Source organism: Nycticebus coucang, chromosome 13 (genome assembly GCF_027406575.1).
Source record: "Nycticebus coucang isolate mNycCou1 chromosome 13, mNycCou1.pri, whole genome shotgun sequence".
Taxonomy (NCBI): Eukaryota; Metazoa; Chordata; class Mammalia; order Primates; family Lorisidae; genus Nycticebus; species Nycticebus coucang.
Window position 1 is genome coordinate 65,386,938 of NC_069792.1, and position 15,936 is coordinate 65,402,873.

General features: G+C 47.6%; 1 protein-coding gene across 1 annotated transcript; it reads right to left on the reverse strand.

Annotated features, from left to right (window-relative positions):
* Positions 1-4,275: 4,275 nt before the first annotated feature.
* On the reverse strand, positions 4,276-11,280 carry KLF10 (KLF transcription factor 10). Its single transcript, XM_053559150.1, has 4 exons — positions 10,942-11,280; positions 7,422-7,655; positions 6,398-7,307; positions 4,276-5,873 (listed from the first exon to the last, which is right to left on the reverse strand). Exons 1-4 carry the CDS (start codon positions 10,975-10,977, stop codon positions 5,614-5,616), a joined length of 1,440 nt encoding a protein of 479 aa, XP_053415125.1. The 5' UTR covers positions 10,978-11,280; the 3' UTR covers positions 4,276-5,613.
* Positions 11,281-15,936: the final 4,656 nt, after the last annotated feature.

Consider the following 15,936-nt stretch of genomic DNA (forward strand, 5'->3'; position numbering starts at 1 on the left):
TGTGGGGGCCTCATCCTAAGACTGGTCAGGATTGGAGAGACATTATGGAAGAACAGAAGGACATTGGCCAGTGTCCCAACCCCAATCAGGGGAGGAAAGATGGTTTTCACAGCCACTTCCCCTACGGTTTTTAAGATATTATACTGAAAAAGCATGGTAGGGACAACAGAGCCAGCCATGCTAGTGAGGTCCATACCACTGTTACATTCCCATTTCAGAAAAGTGTCCCGGGATTCTTCTCCATGAAAGCAGAGACATTGACATGTTCCACAGAACAGGCTCACCCTGGAGAGTAATCCCTGTCCTGAATTTCACATTTCACTGTTATTTTCTCACCCCACCAAAACTTACAATTTAGGAGCCACATGTGTCTTATTCCACAGTGAGGTGACATGAGAAGCATTGACTGAACGTGCACTTTCTACCTGTGTAGTGAGGGGACTGGGATAAGCATGCAGAGCTGCGGATTGACAGTTCACAACCTTCCTGGGCACATATTAATATCTCTCCTGGCCTCTCTCTCCCCTCCTCTCTCCTCCTTTCTCTTCCTGTCTCTCTGGGTCTCTCCTCTCTCCCTCTCTCCCTTTTCTCTTCTCTCTTTTCTCCCCTCTCTCCTTTTCTTTCCTCCTTGATGCTGCTCTGCAGCATCCCTCCCTTGCCAATAAAAACCTTTTGTACAACAACAACAACAAAAATCTCTCCTGGGCAGCGCCTGTGGCTCACTGGGTAGGGTGCCAGCCCCATATACCAAGGGTGGTGGGTTCAAACCCGGCCCTGGCCAAACTGCAACAAAAAAATAGCCGGGCGTTGTAGTGGGCACCTGTAGTCCCAGCTACTCTGGAGGCTGAGGCAAGAGAATCGCCTAAGCCCAAGAGCTGGAGGTTGCTGTGAGCTGTGACACCACAGCACTCTACCCAGGGCGACAAAGTGAGACTCTGTCTCTAAAAAAAAAAAATCTCTCCTGTAGTAGGTTTTCCTCTGGCTTATAGCTGCTTCCAGGGACTGCTGAGATCTGGAGTGAGACCTACCTGCCAGGGGCTTTATAGGAGAGGGTCTCTCCACCCAACTGGTCCACACCCTGCCCCTCCTCTGTAACCCAATCAGATTTTGATTGAATTCTGGCCGAAGTGAGTTTTTTATACTTGAATAGCGTTTTCACTTAAATGGATTTTCATTGAATCCTCTGCACAGGAAACTGTTGCTAGTGTTTACGGGATAAATCTTACATTTCGCATCCAAAGCCAGGGCACATCCTGCAATTCCCTTACAAGGGATCTCTCCTCTACAGGGCCATCTCTGGCTTCAGTGGCTTCGGTGACAGCTCAGGTCTCCCAATGCAGGTACTTTTAAAAAGTGGAATCACTAATACCAAACAGTTCTCATTCCAATGAGTAATGATAGGATGAATTTCCATCTGTGTATCAAAATGGTTAAACACAGAAGGAGCTAACACGGGTCAAAGTTGGAACAGTCGAGTCACAAAATGTGATAACTCAAGGAATGACTTACATATCCACATCCATGCTGACATAACTAACTGGATAACAAATGGAGAAGCAACAATTCTTTTCTTACAGAAGAATCCCAATTAGTAAATAATGAGGAATTAGCATATCACAGTAATAATCACCTCAGGCAAGATGTAAGAATACTAAAATGAACGGAGAAATGTTAAAGCAGAAAAAAGGTTATTTGCATAGTCTTAAAGTATCTCCCTCCAAATATTTGATAAGTATAATAATTGTAATGAGAAAAGTAGTTAAGTTTACAGGGTTAAATTCCAGCAGACATCACCTTAGCCAAGTAAGTGAGGTTAGCCTGACCCTCAATACAGATGGATTCACCAGATGGATTCACGTGTTCATCGGTACAGTGCACTGAGGAAGGCATTATCACGCCAGGGTGTCTTTCCCTGTTGAGCATGGCCTCAATCTAATCATGAGTAAGCATCGACGAACCCAAATTGAGGGGAATTCTATAAAATAACCAACAAGTACTGTTGAAAAGACAATAGTGAAGAACTACTACAGATTGGAGGAGGTTACAGGGCCTTGACAACTAAACCAAATTTGAGATCCCAAGTTAGGTTCTAAATGGGAAAAAAGGCAGTAGAAAAACTAGTGAAATCAATAGTATTATTCCAAAGTTAATTTCTTAGTTTTGATAAATATTCTACAGCTATGTAAGATGGTGCAAGGAGAAGCTGGATGAAGGGCATACAGGAACTCTCTGCACCTTTCTCTAAAGTCTAAAATTATTTTAAAAAGAACTGACTATTAAGACAGTTGAACATCAGCAATTTCATATGGTACTTCTTAATCTATGCTAAACAGGAAACAATCAGAATTGACGTGCCAAGGCTACACTAATACGACATTATGCTGACCTGCTACAAATATACTTGTTTCTGGGAAACTTTTTCATCAAGATCAGGGCCTGCATCAACATTCAACTCAAAAATTTCAAATAATTTATTTATAAGATTTCTGAAAGAAGAATCTCAGATGCCAACCAGGACTAGGAAAAGCACAGCAACAGGTGGCATGGTTCCATTGGCTATGAAATTACAAAGAACTGGGCACTGGGGTAAGCAGAGAATACGTCAGCCATCTTCCTCCATTCCCACTTCTGGAGACATGCACACTTTAGGAACGTCAGGGGAATTAGGATGGTCCGGGTTCCCAACACCAAAGCAACCCTGAAGCTGCAGAATGACAAGGCCTCTCTCCAGCAGCTATGTCATACTTAGGCGATATTAAGATTCCAAGAAAGGGGGCGGCAGCTGTGGCTCCTTGGGGAGGGCACCAGCCCATATACTGAGGGTGGCAGGTTCAAACCCGGCCCTGGCCAAATTGCAACAAAAAAATAGCTGGCCGTTGTGGCGGGCACCTGTAGTCCCAGCTACGGAAAGCTGAGGCAAGAGAATCACCTAAGCCCAGGAGTCGGAGGTTGCTATGAGCTGTAATGCCATGGCAGTCTACCAAGGGCAATAAAGTGAGACTGTCTCTACAAAAAAAAAGATGCCAAGAAAAGTAGCAACAGGTGCACAAATGATGGAGACCCTTGTCCTACAACTGGTGCCAAGTCAGTATACCATCCCTTACCATGATGGTCAACAGTGAGCCAACCTCTAGGTCCAAAGGTAAATTGGGCATTGTGAAAAATGTTCTCATGATCACAGGGTATTTCAGTGCAAACTAAAATACTAATCTACAGAGTATACTCCATACATCAGGTAGCATCTACAGCCCCTAATTCTTTCTATAGAGTGACTAACAGCATTCATGATTATAAACAATTTACTTTTGTCTTACCATTGTTATCATCTGCTACATTCCTCTTCAGAGGTGGATTGCCTTTCATGTAACTTAAGTACCAATACCTTTACTGTATTTATCACTTAATAGTGGGAGTTACTTTAACTTGTAGACGTGAGCAATTACTCTTATTTAAATAAAGTCAGCATTATTTCATTTGCCACAGCAGTTTCACTGCTTCTAATTATTCACGGTGATGTTCCCTTTAACTTCAATGCTACTTAAGATTTTGCTGAGCTAGGGGGCAAGACATGATTCCAAGAGGGACTTTACCTAACAAATGCAATCAGTGTAACCTGGCTTATTGTACCCACAATGAATCCCCAACAATAAAAAAAAAAAAAAAAAAAAAAAAGATTTTGCTGAGCCAAAGTTATATTATCCCCAACACTAAATCATCAATATATACAAGAATGTCTTCAAAATTAAAATATAGTTTCGGGGCGGCGCCTGTGGCTCAGTGAGTAGGGCGCCGGCCCCATATACCGAGGGTGGCGGGTTCAAACCCAGCCCCGGCCAAACTGCAACAAAAAAATAGCTGGGCATTGTGGTGGGCGCCTGTAGTCCCAGCTACTCGGGAGGCTGAGGCAGGAGAATCACGTAAGCCCAAGAGCTGGAGGTTGCTGTGAGCTGTGTGATGCCACAGCACTCTACTGAGGGCAGTAAAGTGAGACTCTGTCTCTATAAAATAAATAAATAAATAAATAAATAAAAATTAAAATAGTTTCTTAGAACTGGCTAGCTCACACATTACCTCCCGAAATATATAGATAGATTATCTGGCCTCACATTGTATCCTCTCTGAATTGATTCATGTTAAAGACAAATTCCTGTAGTTCTAAAGTTGAATGAGACTCTTCAGAAAAATTCAGACACTAAGTCCTTGGATAGTATTTATAAGCAAGGTCAAGGTGAGAATGATAATGGTTTTTAACAAACGCAATGAGCCAATTATATATACCAAAGGAAATTCTTTATTGTAAACAAGATATAAAGTACAACAAAAGAAATACTGTGCAAATTTTAAGTCACAAGGATCTTTTTTTAATTAAGAGAACTCTTTTTTGTTTTCCAAGGGTCCAAGTTTTGATGTCAGAAATCTACACTCAATATACAGAAAAATGTTAAATGGGAAGATATAGTGACACTTTTCACTATATATTTTAAACAATTTACTTTTGTTTTACCATTGTGTATATCATCCACTATATAACAGAACATAAGAGAAATACTGTTAACAAAAGTGAATGCTCTAATTTTTCTACCTACCTACCTCCACATCCCCCAGAACTCCTATAAATTGACAAGACGTTTGTCCATCTGTGAATAATGGTCACTAACTTTCTAATTCAATAAAGCACACATTATATCCTCATAACATAAGGGTACTTTACTGATGACATAAGCCATCTTTTTCAAGGAGTTATCTAAAATTCTTGATATCCCTTCTTTACAATATATATTTTTATCCTCAGATTTTTGTCCTAAACAAAGTGCAATGTATCTTAGAGTCTACAGAAAACACATTTGTATACGATTTTCAAATCTACACAAGAAACTGCAGGCAAACTAAAGTTCAAAGCATAATAAAATGCCTAGATATAGTCATTTATTAAACTTTCAAAACAAAATTGCAAAAAAAAAAAATTGTGGCTATACTTCAAAGCAATTAAATTAAGGAGGATTCCAATTCTTTGGGCCCTCGTAGCAATATACAGCCTTTCAATTCCAAATATTAACAATAATGTAAAAATGATAGTTCTAGATATATTTAATAACTACATCCACAAAGCTGACTGGAAAGACCAGGAATAGTAAACAAGATAACTCTAGAAAAAGATGATAATATTTGTAATAATGCAAACTGATTTTACATCTCCATCTCTGTACCGTAATGTTTCTTTCCAGTCTCTATATTCTTGAAACCAGTGCTTTACAAGAATCACATGTAAAAGCTGGTCTCAAGTATAAACAGCAAAAGTAACAAATGGGCACATAAATTCAAAATCTGTGCTACCTGTGTTGACCTCATCTGAAACCTTCAAAAAATATTCAAAGGAATAAAATCTTTCTCATCTCTCTTATGTGATAAGAAATGAAACCTGCCATTCTGTGACCTGCCTGTGGCCAAAGCCCTTCTTGTCATCTAACCCAGGCTGGCCTTCACACCAGGCTGTGGGGCTTCTGCTTTAAGCCCTCACTGGAGGGCCACAGACTTGCAGTGGAAACGTTTTTATATCACCACTGGCTCCCAGCTGTGACCAAAGTTAGTTCTGATTCTTCACTTTCCGAGCTGTCACTGTGTGGGAGCAGGGGTTGGAGGTAGAGCAATGTCATTTAACTTGCTCACTTCCATTTGCCAGTTTGGTAGCTTCTTGGCTGATAGATGGCGTCGGGCATGCTTGGTCAAATGGTCACTCCTCATGAACCGCCGGTCACACATGGGACAGGCAAATTTCTTCTCACCTGTGTGGGTTCGCCTGTGTCTGGACAGTTCATCAGAACGGGCAAACCTCCTTTCACAACCTTTCCAGCTACAGCTGAAAGGCTTTTCCCCTGGAAGGAAGAAATTTAGATCATTCAGCATTTATTAAATCGATGGATATGACACCTTCAATTAATTATCTAATTATGTGTGCTACTCCAATTTCAACTTGTCACTCTATCACATTTATAAAAATGCCTCCCTCCCCTGGGCGGCTGCCTGTGGCTCAAGGAGTAGGGCACCGGTCCCATATGCCAGAGGTGGCGGGTTCAAACCTAGCCCGGCCAAAAACAAAAACAAACAAAAAAAAATGCCTCCCTCCCCGAATAAAAGCCAGATAGGTTTGGTGGCTCAAGCCTTTAGTTCCCAACTATTTGGGAAGTGAAGGTGGGAGGGAGGCTTGAACTGAGGAATTCTATATCAGCCTGAGCAACACAGCAACACCCTGTTTAAAAAAAAAAGCCCCAAATGAAAAGATTTTTCTAACCTCAACTGTGTTTCAAAGGCTTTAAACATGTACAGAATCATCATATGAGAGAGTAAAACAAAAAGCACCTTGATGTAAGTCTTAGACAAAGCACAAAATGGTTGGTACCTGTATGCGTTCTTGTGTGGGCCTTCAGATGGGAACTTTTAAAGTATGTCTTGCCACATCCTGGGTGGCTACAGATGTGACTTCTTATCCTCGATGAGTCAATCTGAGGAGTGACTTTTGCTGCTGAAGGGGAAAACCCAGGAGCAGGGGCAATGGGAGAGAGTCTGGTGCCATTTGGGCTCACCGCTGGAGGCTTTGGGGTCTGTACAACGGGCTGGGGCACCACAAACATGACAGCACCTTTGGGCACCTGAGTGCCCATGAACACCACAGGTGGGCAAACTGGTGGCTGGCTGGGTGGAGTGCTGGGAACGACTGTTGTCACAACAGGGTTGTTTGCAGGGAGGGGAACCATCTGGCAGATGACTGGCATAGGTGGCACACTCCCTGTGGATACTGCAGGTGGAGAGACCAACACTGATTTCTGTTGGGGGGAGGAGGGGGGTGGTTGAGACCTACAGATGACTGTCTCTGAGGAAGGCACAGAAAAGTCATAAAGTGCAGCACTTGCTTTCTCATCAACATCTGCCACTGTGTTTCGCTCACATTTGGACCTATTTGGTGACACAGCAGCACATGGTATGTTTTTTCTTGCAGCCTCAACATTTAGGTAGGTTCTTCTTCGAAAAGAATTGTCTTGATAGTTGAGGATGCTGGCTGCTTTCACTGGGCAGGATTGGTGGTTACATAGCTGGGCATCCGCTGTATGACGAATAACACTTGTTGCCTGAGCCTTGGGAAGTTTGGGGGCAGACACTGGGCTCTTTTCTTCCTCCTTGAAGGGTGCAGTAATATGCAGCTTGGCGGTATCTGAGAGTGATTTGACATGTCCAGTAGATGGCGCTGGTGCCATCAGATTGGATACTTGAGAGGGTTCAAAGTCAGAGGGGCTGTAAGGTGGAGTCAAACACTAAAGAGAAGGGAAATACACAAGCAATAGCATCAGAAATTTAGAGTTCCTTCCTTACATAAGTTAAATGAAATTCAGCAATTTCCCATCATCTTAAAAAACAGTAATACTTACAAATGCTGGAATTGCATGAAAATCAGGTGTCCCAGGAAGCAGATTCTCTTCCTCTGACATATCAGATACTGGGGTAACAGGTCTGTTTTCAATGTATTTCTTAAAATCGGATTTCCAACTGCAGCTCATTGACATAAGTGCTTCAACAGCTTCAAAATCACTTTTCTCTGCAGTTTTGTTCCAGGAATACATACTCTCTTTGGACCTTTCAGAAATCACTTCCATTCTTTCCTCCTATAAAAACAAAAGATCAAAGCTTATAAGCAATTTTTTTGTCATAACACAGAGGAATGTATAAATATCTTTTCTACAACTTGCACAACTTTCCAAGTTAAAATCTGAAACAAGTTTTTCCTCCTCCCTACTCTTATACTTAGTTCAGCTACACTTGTCAGATAGGTGACCCATACTTAGTGGTAATAAAATCTTCCTCATTTTTCAGCTCACACTTAGCTTGAACACCTGATAACCTTTTGAGCTAGAGAGAAACACCTTATTACCATTAAGGGACCCAAGACCAGCATCATTAATGCATTTGTGATCCAGAAAAGACAACACTTAGAAAAAAGCAGGCTTAGAAAAAAAATACATTTTATAGTTTTTCCAGAGTAGCCACCTGCAGCTAGGTCAGACAAAATAACTAAGGGAAGGCTCTCCAAAAAAGTTATCTTTCTCCATTACTATAGGTATGGTATAAGGTCTTTCCCTGTATGAATTTCTAAACGAGGAAAAAAAGGCCAGTGTAGCAGACAGAACTCTGGCCTGTTGATATAAGTAAGGACCTTTTTAGAAAGTCACTTTGTACTTTGGGATAAAAATGAAAGGAAAAGGGATCCTCAGGGTCTCTTTCAAGTTAAAATTGCATCAGGTTATTTGAAATCTAAAATTATCTGATTATTTGTGGTAAATAAATATCAAGTGAACTATGTAGGGAAAAAATCCCAAAGCTTTATTTTAGTCGTTTCAATCTTTTCTTGTTTATTCCTTTTTATTGGATCCATTTGACACAAGGGTTTGCTGTGCATGAATTATAACTGATAATTTACTACAGTTTTAGTAACACTAAAAACTGTATGATCAGAACACTTAATATTCTTCTCTAATTTTGCAAAAATCCTGACTATAGTCTGCAATACTAAAAATGTAATCTAATCTCTTAAAGAATAGCTTGATGTTAAAAAATATATATATATAGCAAATAGCCGGGCGTTCTGTCTGGCGCTAAGAGAATCACCTAAGCCCATGAGTTGGAGGTTGCTGTGAACTGTGACGCCACAGCACTCTACCGAGGGCGACAAAGTGAGACTCTCTCTCTAAAAAAAAAAAAAAAAAAAAAAAAAAAGCACATATTCCCTGTTCATTTGTCCAGCTCCTTCTATCTAAGGTTTTATATTAAAAGTTCTTTGCACTACGCTTCAAAAAATACTACCCGCCATCTCGTCCATCTTCCATTTGAGAAAAAAAACTGCCCGGATTGGTTTGATCAAAGCAGAGATTGTATAAGAATACTGAAAAGCCTTCTTTACGTTGCAAGGTATTATTCACAAAGCTTGTTTTAAAAAATGCATGACCTCTCCGTGTTGCAGTCCTAAGAAAACGAGCCATTGCTCTTGAAATATCACTAACAATGCATTTGCATAATCGCGCCCCCCTCTTTATGTAAAAGGCAATGGACAATGCGTGTACGTGTAAAAGCCTCAAGACGCCAAAGCACGGAAAGGAAAAAAGGCAGGCAGACAGGCAGCAGGAAGGAGAGCGTGAGCCGGAGAGCACAGGAAAGGGAAACCAGGAGGAGAGAAAAGGAGTGGGGCGCGAGGCAGGAAAGGGAAGCCAGGGCGGAGGCGCGGGCGGGGGCGGATGGCGGGGGAGATCCTCGCTGGCGGGGACAGACGGACGGGGCCGCCCTCACTGAGGCTCGCGGGTGAGTCACCGGGAACATTCCTCGCCGCTCGCACGTCCCGGATCCCCTGCCCCCGCCATTGGCCAGGCGGCCCAGCGGCCCGGGCCCGGATTGGCTGGGCGGCGCGGGGCGGGGGCGCGGGGGAGGAGAGGGCGAGGCATGTGAACAAAGCGTGATCAGCGGCTGCTCTGGGAGGCGCAGGAAACGTGAACTGGGAATTGCCGCGCCGTCACCTTTCCCCTACTTCCTGAGCCGCGGGCCCCCGCCCGCGCGCCGGCCCCGGGGAGGGGCCGCGGGAGCCGCCGCCAACCGCCCGACAGTGCGCGCCCAGCCCGTGGAGAGGGGAGGGGAGGAGAGGGGAGAGGCGGGGCCGTGGGCCCGGCTCCCGGAGGCGCCCGCCCCTTCCAGCTCGCCGCGAGCCGCCGTTCCCTTAGGAACAGACAGCGGGGCCGGGCCTCGCTCCCGCCCCTGGTGGAGGCCGGGACTGGGTCACTCGGGGACGAGAGCTCCCCGGGCGCACCCGCTCACAGCCCACCCCCGGCCTCCTGCTCAGCTGCGAGAGGAGGAGCCGGGTCCCCGCGGAAACCCGGCCACCGCCCTCCTCCTGCCTGCAACCCCCCGGGACCTGCCAAGCCCTCGGCGCTTCCCGCCCACGCGGCCCTCGGGACCTCGGACCACCCCGTCTCTCCCTGCAGAAGCGCGCCCCCTCCCCGCGGCTTCCGGCAGCTTCAGCCCCCTCCCGCCGCGCGTCTCCACTGGTTCCCAGACGTGCAGCCCCCACAGGCCCAGTTCTAGACGACCTCCCCCGCGTCTCGCAGCCCCAACTCCTCCGCCTACCTTCCCGCCCTAGCTCCCGGGTCCTGCTTCCCACCCTCTCGCACCTTCCAAGGGGTCGTCTGAAGGCGGCCACCTGCCCCTGCCGCGAGAGTCTCCTCCTGACGCCTGGAGAGTCGGGGGCAATTCGATTCCCCCTTGGCGGTTGCCAGGCCCGCATGTCATCACCCGCGCCCACGCCAGGCGCCCCCTTCCTCAGTCTCCGGCTATCAGCTGAGTAGCCCCCTCCCTGCGGTCTTCATCTTTCAGCCCCCGTTTTGCAAGATTCCGTTCAGCCCCTCCAAGATATTATCTCCTGTGGACACCTCGCTTGCGAGCAGCCCCCTCCACCCTGAGTCGCATTCTTGATCCAGACTAGGTTATCCCTCCCCAGTGCCAGGTGCAGGGTAACTCCCGTGTCCCTCCCCCATTTCCCTTCCACACCTTCTCCTAGCCTCGTAACCAGGCAGCACCCCCTCCCCAGTGCTCCCGCCCCTCCACAGTCATCCTCCGCTTCACCTGCCTCCGGAGGTCTCCTTGCGGAGCTCCCCTTGCGCTCCTCAGTACACCCAGAATAAGACCCCTCTCCGGTCTCCAAATCTCCATCCTCCTCTAACGACACCCCTGCCCGCCACACACGCCCTCCCTAATGCCCAGTTTGCAGGCAAGAAGCCCCTTTCCTCCCTGACTCCGCTGCAGCTCCGCTTCTCAGGCGCGGCTGATGTCAGGGACTTTGGGTTCGCGTCCCCAATGGCCCCCTAGACACGACGACGCAAGGAAAGGCAGGGGCATCCCCAAGTGACTTACCGCAGTCTGCTGGAGAGAAGCGCCGAAGTTCAGCATGGTTGGCTGCTTGGCCGCCGAGGACAAGCTGACTGGCTGCTAGGCTGCTGGCTGCTGGCTGCCTGGCCACAGACGAGCGCCCAGAGACACTCGACGCCGCTCTCGCCGCCGCCGCACTCCGCGCTGTCTGCCCCCTCCCCATTCAGGTAGCCGCTCAGCCAGCCTCGCGCCGCGGGCGGGGGCGGGGGCGGAGCCTGTGGATGGCCAATCGGGGGCAAAGGTGTGTGAGGCGTCGGCCAATGGGCTCGCGGGGCCACGCGTGATCAGCGGCTGCCCGGCAGCGTGAAGCTTGTGTCAGTGGAGCGTGTACACAATCCCCAGCAGCGTGTTCCCTCGGCCTTGCCCTGGGGAACTCCCGCAGCCACCTGATTCCTGACGCCCCTCGCCCCTCGCCCGCCCTTTGCAGCTAGTCCTCAGCTCTGGCCTAGGGGGCGGTGCCGAGGGCCGGGGCCCAACAGGGAGGCGCAGCGGCGGCGGCGCTCCCAGGCACAGCAGAGGGCCGGCCCCACGTTGGGGGTGGGGAGGGATGCCCGCTCCGCCCATTCCCCTCCGCGCCCGGCCTCGGCTCAGCCCGCCACCGAGTGGGCGGGACGCTGGACGGGCGGGGGAGGCGGTGGCTGCTGGCCAAGGCTCCGAGGCCAAGAGATTTGCATTGCAAGCGTAGTCCTCTTGTGCGTCTGGCAAGAACGCAGAACCGGGTGACCGACTGAGCTGCATTTCCGAAACATGTGCTGGGTTTTGCCTCGCTTAGCCGTGGGGAACACCGAGGCGAGGGGTGGAGATTGGTGGTGGTGGTGGGGGAAATCCTGTCATAGAGCGGGCACCTGCTCGCGCGCCCTCCACCCATGTCCAAGCCGCTGGCGCTGCCTCGGCCTTCCCGTCTGTTGTGCCGGCTGCAGTGCCCGCCCCGCCCATCCTTCCTCCTGGGCAACCGAGAGGAGGTGTGAGGACTGCAAGAAGCCGGGAGAATTGAACTAATGGTGTGGGAGGGAGCCATAGACCCGCGTTTTTATCCTTCTCTGTCGCTGCGGACTCGAGTTTGAGTTCGGAGTAGTTGGACGTTTCACTTGCTGTGCCTAGGAGTGGGCATGGGGCCTTCTGTTCAGGAAAGCCCATGGCTCTGTTTTGGTGCCCTGTTTGCCCCCTTTTGGCTCTCGGTGCCTGTTCACAGCAGCTGTTGTTGGAGAGGGGGGCAGTGATAACCGAACTTTTCTCTCTTTTGAGCAGGCTAAACAGGAGACAGAAATCACGGCTCCTCCTGGGAGCAGTCTCACTTCTCTGTAACTGAAAGGCTAATAAGGCAGTATCCTTCCTTTCCCAAAACCACAGAATAAGCATAGAAAGAGAATTAATTGTTTTAGAAACTCCCAAATCTGTGATCACCTTCGGTTGGTTCCTCCTGGTATGTGTAAGGTCCAGGCCCAGGCTAGCTAACAACAATAGTAAACGATAATATCACTGGCCAGGGCTAGCGAAGCCCAGGATAGGGGGAAGAGGAAATAGTCTCCTTTTCCTGCCAGTCCTTCATCTGCTGGAGGGGTGCCAATCAACTGCCCTTTAGCTCTTCCTGCCCCCTCCTCCCCACACCCCTGCCTCTGTCTGCAGGGCGTCCCTCCCTGTAGGCTTCCTTCCGCCTGGGCTGTCCCATCCTGTTGACCTGAACCTGAGGGCTGGAGCAGCTGGCCCTAGGCACCTGTGGCAGCAAAGGACACTCCTGTGTGTGCCCCACCAGCAGGCCTGCCTGCCTTCCTTCCTGTCAGGGAGCCGCCCCCTGGAGTGGCCACTGCCAAACCCTCCAGGCCTGATCCCTGTCTTTTCCTCAGGAATGTAGGGCCTGTTGGCACGGTGCTTCACCATGCTGAGAAGCAAGGAGCATTTATGATTTGTGGAAGTGATTCAGAACAGGAAAGAAAAGAGAAAAGGGGTAGGAGGAACAGTGTGGTATGATGGCACAATTCCTAGAGATTCAAAGAAAGATTTTCCCCAGGCACCTCAAACTCAATATACCCCAAACCAAAATTGTTTCTACTCCTTCCCATATGTGCACCGTGTCTTCCTTCCTCAAAGCACAGGTTCCAGCAATTTTACATCAGAAATGTCTCTTTCCTCACTTTCTACCAGTCTAATGTTGCTCTAAGGTCAATCTGTCATCAACACTTGCTTGGATTAAACAATCTGCAATCTCCCCACCCAACCTCCACCCACACCCCAGCTGGTTTTCCAGTGTGTAGACTCCACACTGTGACCAGAATGGCTTTTTTAAAGACATGATCCAATCACAACACTCCCTACTTAAAAATGATCCTTGGCTCCTATTGCCAGGAGATAAAAGGGCATTCCATTCTGAGCTATAAAGTCCGCCTCCAACCACAGTGACAGTAATCTCCCAACACTGAGTACCTTATCTCCCTCGCAGACTTACTCTTGCCTACAGCCATAACAAACGACTTGCCGTTCCTCAAACATACGGTGCATTTCCACGTCTCCATGCCATATCGTCACTCATAAAACACTCAGTTGCTCATGCCTTTGTTTATCCACTCAGTTCAACAACTATTTGTTGAGCATTTACTATATGTCTGAGGCACTGTTCCAGGCACTGGGACAACAGTACTGAGGAAGACAGGCCAAGTTCCTGCTTGCAAAAGCTTGGATGAGGACACAACACACAAACAAAGTATCACTTACAAAGGTAAATTCAGGGTAGCCGGGCATAGTGGCTCACACCCGTAACCCCAGCCCTCTGGGAGACGGAGGTGAACGAATTGCTTAAGCTCAGGAGTATGAGACCAGCCTGAGCAAAACTGAGACCCCGTCTCTAAAAAATAGCCAGGCATTGTGGCGGGCACCTGTAGTCCCAGCTGCTCAGGAGGCTAAGGCAAGAGAATCACTTGAGCCCAAGAGTTTGAAGTTGCTATGAGATATGAGGCCAGGGCACTCAACCCCAGGGTGAGTGAGACTGTCTCCAAAAAAAAGTGGTACGTTCACCACAATGCACAAAGTGTAATAGGGTGATATGATTGGGCCTGGGGAGTGGTTTGCTGTGGGAGATAGGAGAAGCTCACCCTGAGGAGGAGACTTCTAAGCTAAATACTCATGAAAGGATAAGAAGGTTTGGGAATGTACACCCAAGTGGAGAAACAGCAAAGACAGAGCTTGCCCAGTGTGACCCAATGTGGCTGGAGGTATAGAGGGTGCTGGGGAAAGTGGGAAGGGATGAGGCTGGAGAGTGAAGCCAGAGAGCCAGACTGCTGAGAAATTTGTAGGCCATGATATAGAAACCTTTCTCTTGTTAATCTGCTTTAATTGTGAGTTGATCTTTCAGCAAACCAACCAAAGGAAAGAGGTGATTTCGCTATGATCCCTACAGTATGAAATGGGGATTTTCTTTAAGTTGCAAGGGAGGCTATGTTGTCTTGGAAGAAATGTACATTTTTATCTTCAAAGAGTCCCTTTGCCTTTCTGGCCTTCGAGGCCTTTGCTCTACTGCCACCTTGTTGAAGCCTTCCTTAACAACTCAGTATGAATTTGTTGTTCTCCTTTGCTTCTGTAGCCCTTCGTACATACCTTCATGCTGGGAGTGGAGCACTTATCATTTCTATTATAAGACACGTTTACAATAGTGAATCCTGCCCAAGCTCCACCCATATCTGAGCTCCTTCAAGATAGTGGCCATGGCATAATTATTTTTTCAGTCTAGTATTTGTTCTATATGAGGCAGTCAAGATCCTTTTTTTTTTTTTTTTTGAGATAAAAGTCTCACTTGTTTACCCTCGGTAGAGTTATGTGGCATCATAGCTTGCAGCAGCCTCAAATTCTTTGGGCTCAAGTGATCCTCTTGCCTAAGGCCCCCACCACCACCACCACCAAATAGCTGGGACTATAGGTGTCCACCACGACACCTGGCTATTTTTATTTTTATTTATTTATTTATTTTGTACTTTATCACCCTTGGTAGAGTGCCGTAGTGTCACACTGCTCAGAGCAACCTCCAACTCCTGGGCTTAGGCTAATCTCTTGCCTCAGCCTCCCGAGCAGTTGGGACTACAGGCGCCCGCCACACTGCCCAGCTATTTTTTTTTTTTTTTTTTTTTTGGTTGTTGCAGTTTGGCCGGGGCCGCATTCGAGCCCACCATCCTCGGTATATGGGGCCAGTGCCCTACTCACTGAGCCACAGGCACCACCCTACCTGGCTATTTTTAGAAAAGAGGTCCCACTCTTGCTCAGGTTAGTCTCAAACTCCTGAACTCAAACAATCCACCTGTCTCAGCCTCCCAGAGTGCTAGGATTACAGGCATGAGCTTGGCAAGATTCCTTCCTTTAAGAGAGGAAGTACAATTGTAGATTGTCTCTGAAGACCCTTAGCTTATGTCATTGTGGAGCCAGAAGTGGGAAATTGTCATCTTGGGCATGAGTAAAAGAAAGTCGTTGACAGTGGTCATAACAGTCCCTGAGATAGATGCTGACCCTTCTTGCAGATGGTGCTGGTTTCTCCTTAGATTGGAATAACAAAGGAAGAGGATTGACCCATAAAACATCCCTTAGTTCATTTATAATGTTCAAACGCTTCCTACTCAGTAGCCATCTTCTTTTTGCTCCTTAATAAGTTTCATCACCATTTATTCATTGCCCCACCATATGCCAGGCATTAGCTGAACACTAAGGTACAACCATTAAAAAGAGCACACTTCCAGCTGCGCACACTGAGAGGGGCTGAATCAGCTCTGAGCTCAGAGGCTCCCGCTCAAAGCCTGCCAAACTTGGGGGCTCCGAGAGGGAACTCTGGTTCCACAGCTGACACGATGCATTTAACTAGACTTGCCACACCAGGTCCTTACCTCTCTCCAACCTTCTTTTATCAGCCACATGGTGGCTGATGCCTCAAGATGGTAGCCATCGTATAATCATCTTATCAGTCTAGTATCTCAGTCTACCATCTCAGTCAGCTCTGAGGAGGAC

What these genes read in the sequence shown, in the direction of transcription:
- KLF10 (XM_053559150.1), bottom strand. Translation starts at nt 10,977, where the DNA reads ATGCTGAACTTCGGCGCTTCTCTCCAGCAGACTGCG. An exon ending in CTTCTCTCCAGCAGACTGCG is followed by an intron (nt 7,656 to 10,941) that starts GTAAGTCACTTG and finishes TTGTTTTTATAG; the next exon opens with GAGGAAAGAATGGAAGTGAT. An exon ending in CCACACAAGAACGCATACAG is followed by an intron (nt 5,874 to 6,397) that starts GTACCAACCATT and finishes TCTTCCTTCCAG; the next exon opens with GGGAAAAGCCTTTCAGCTGT.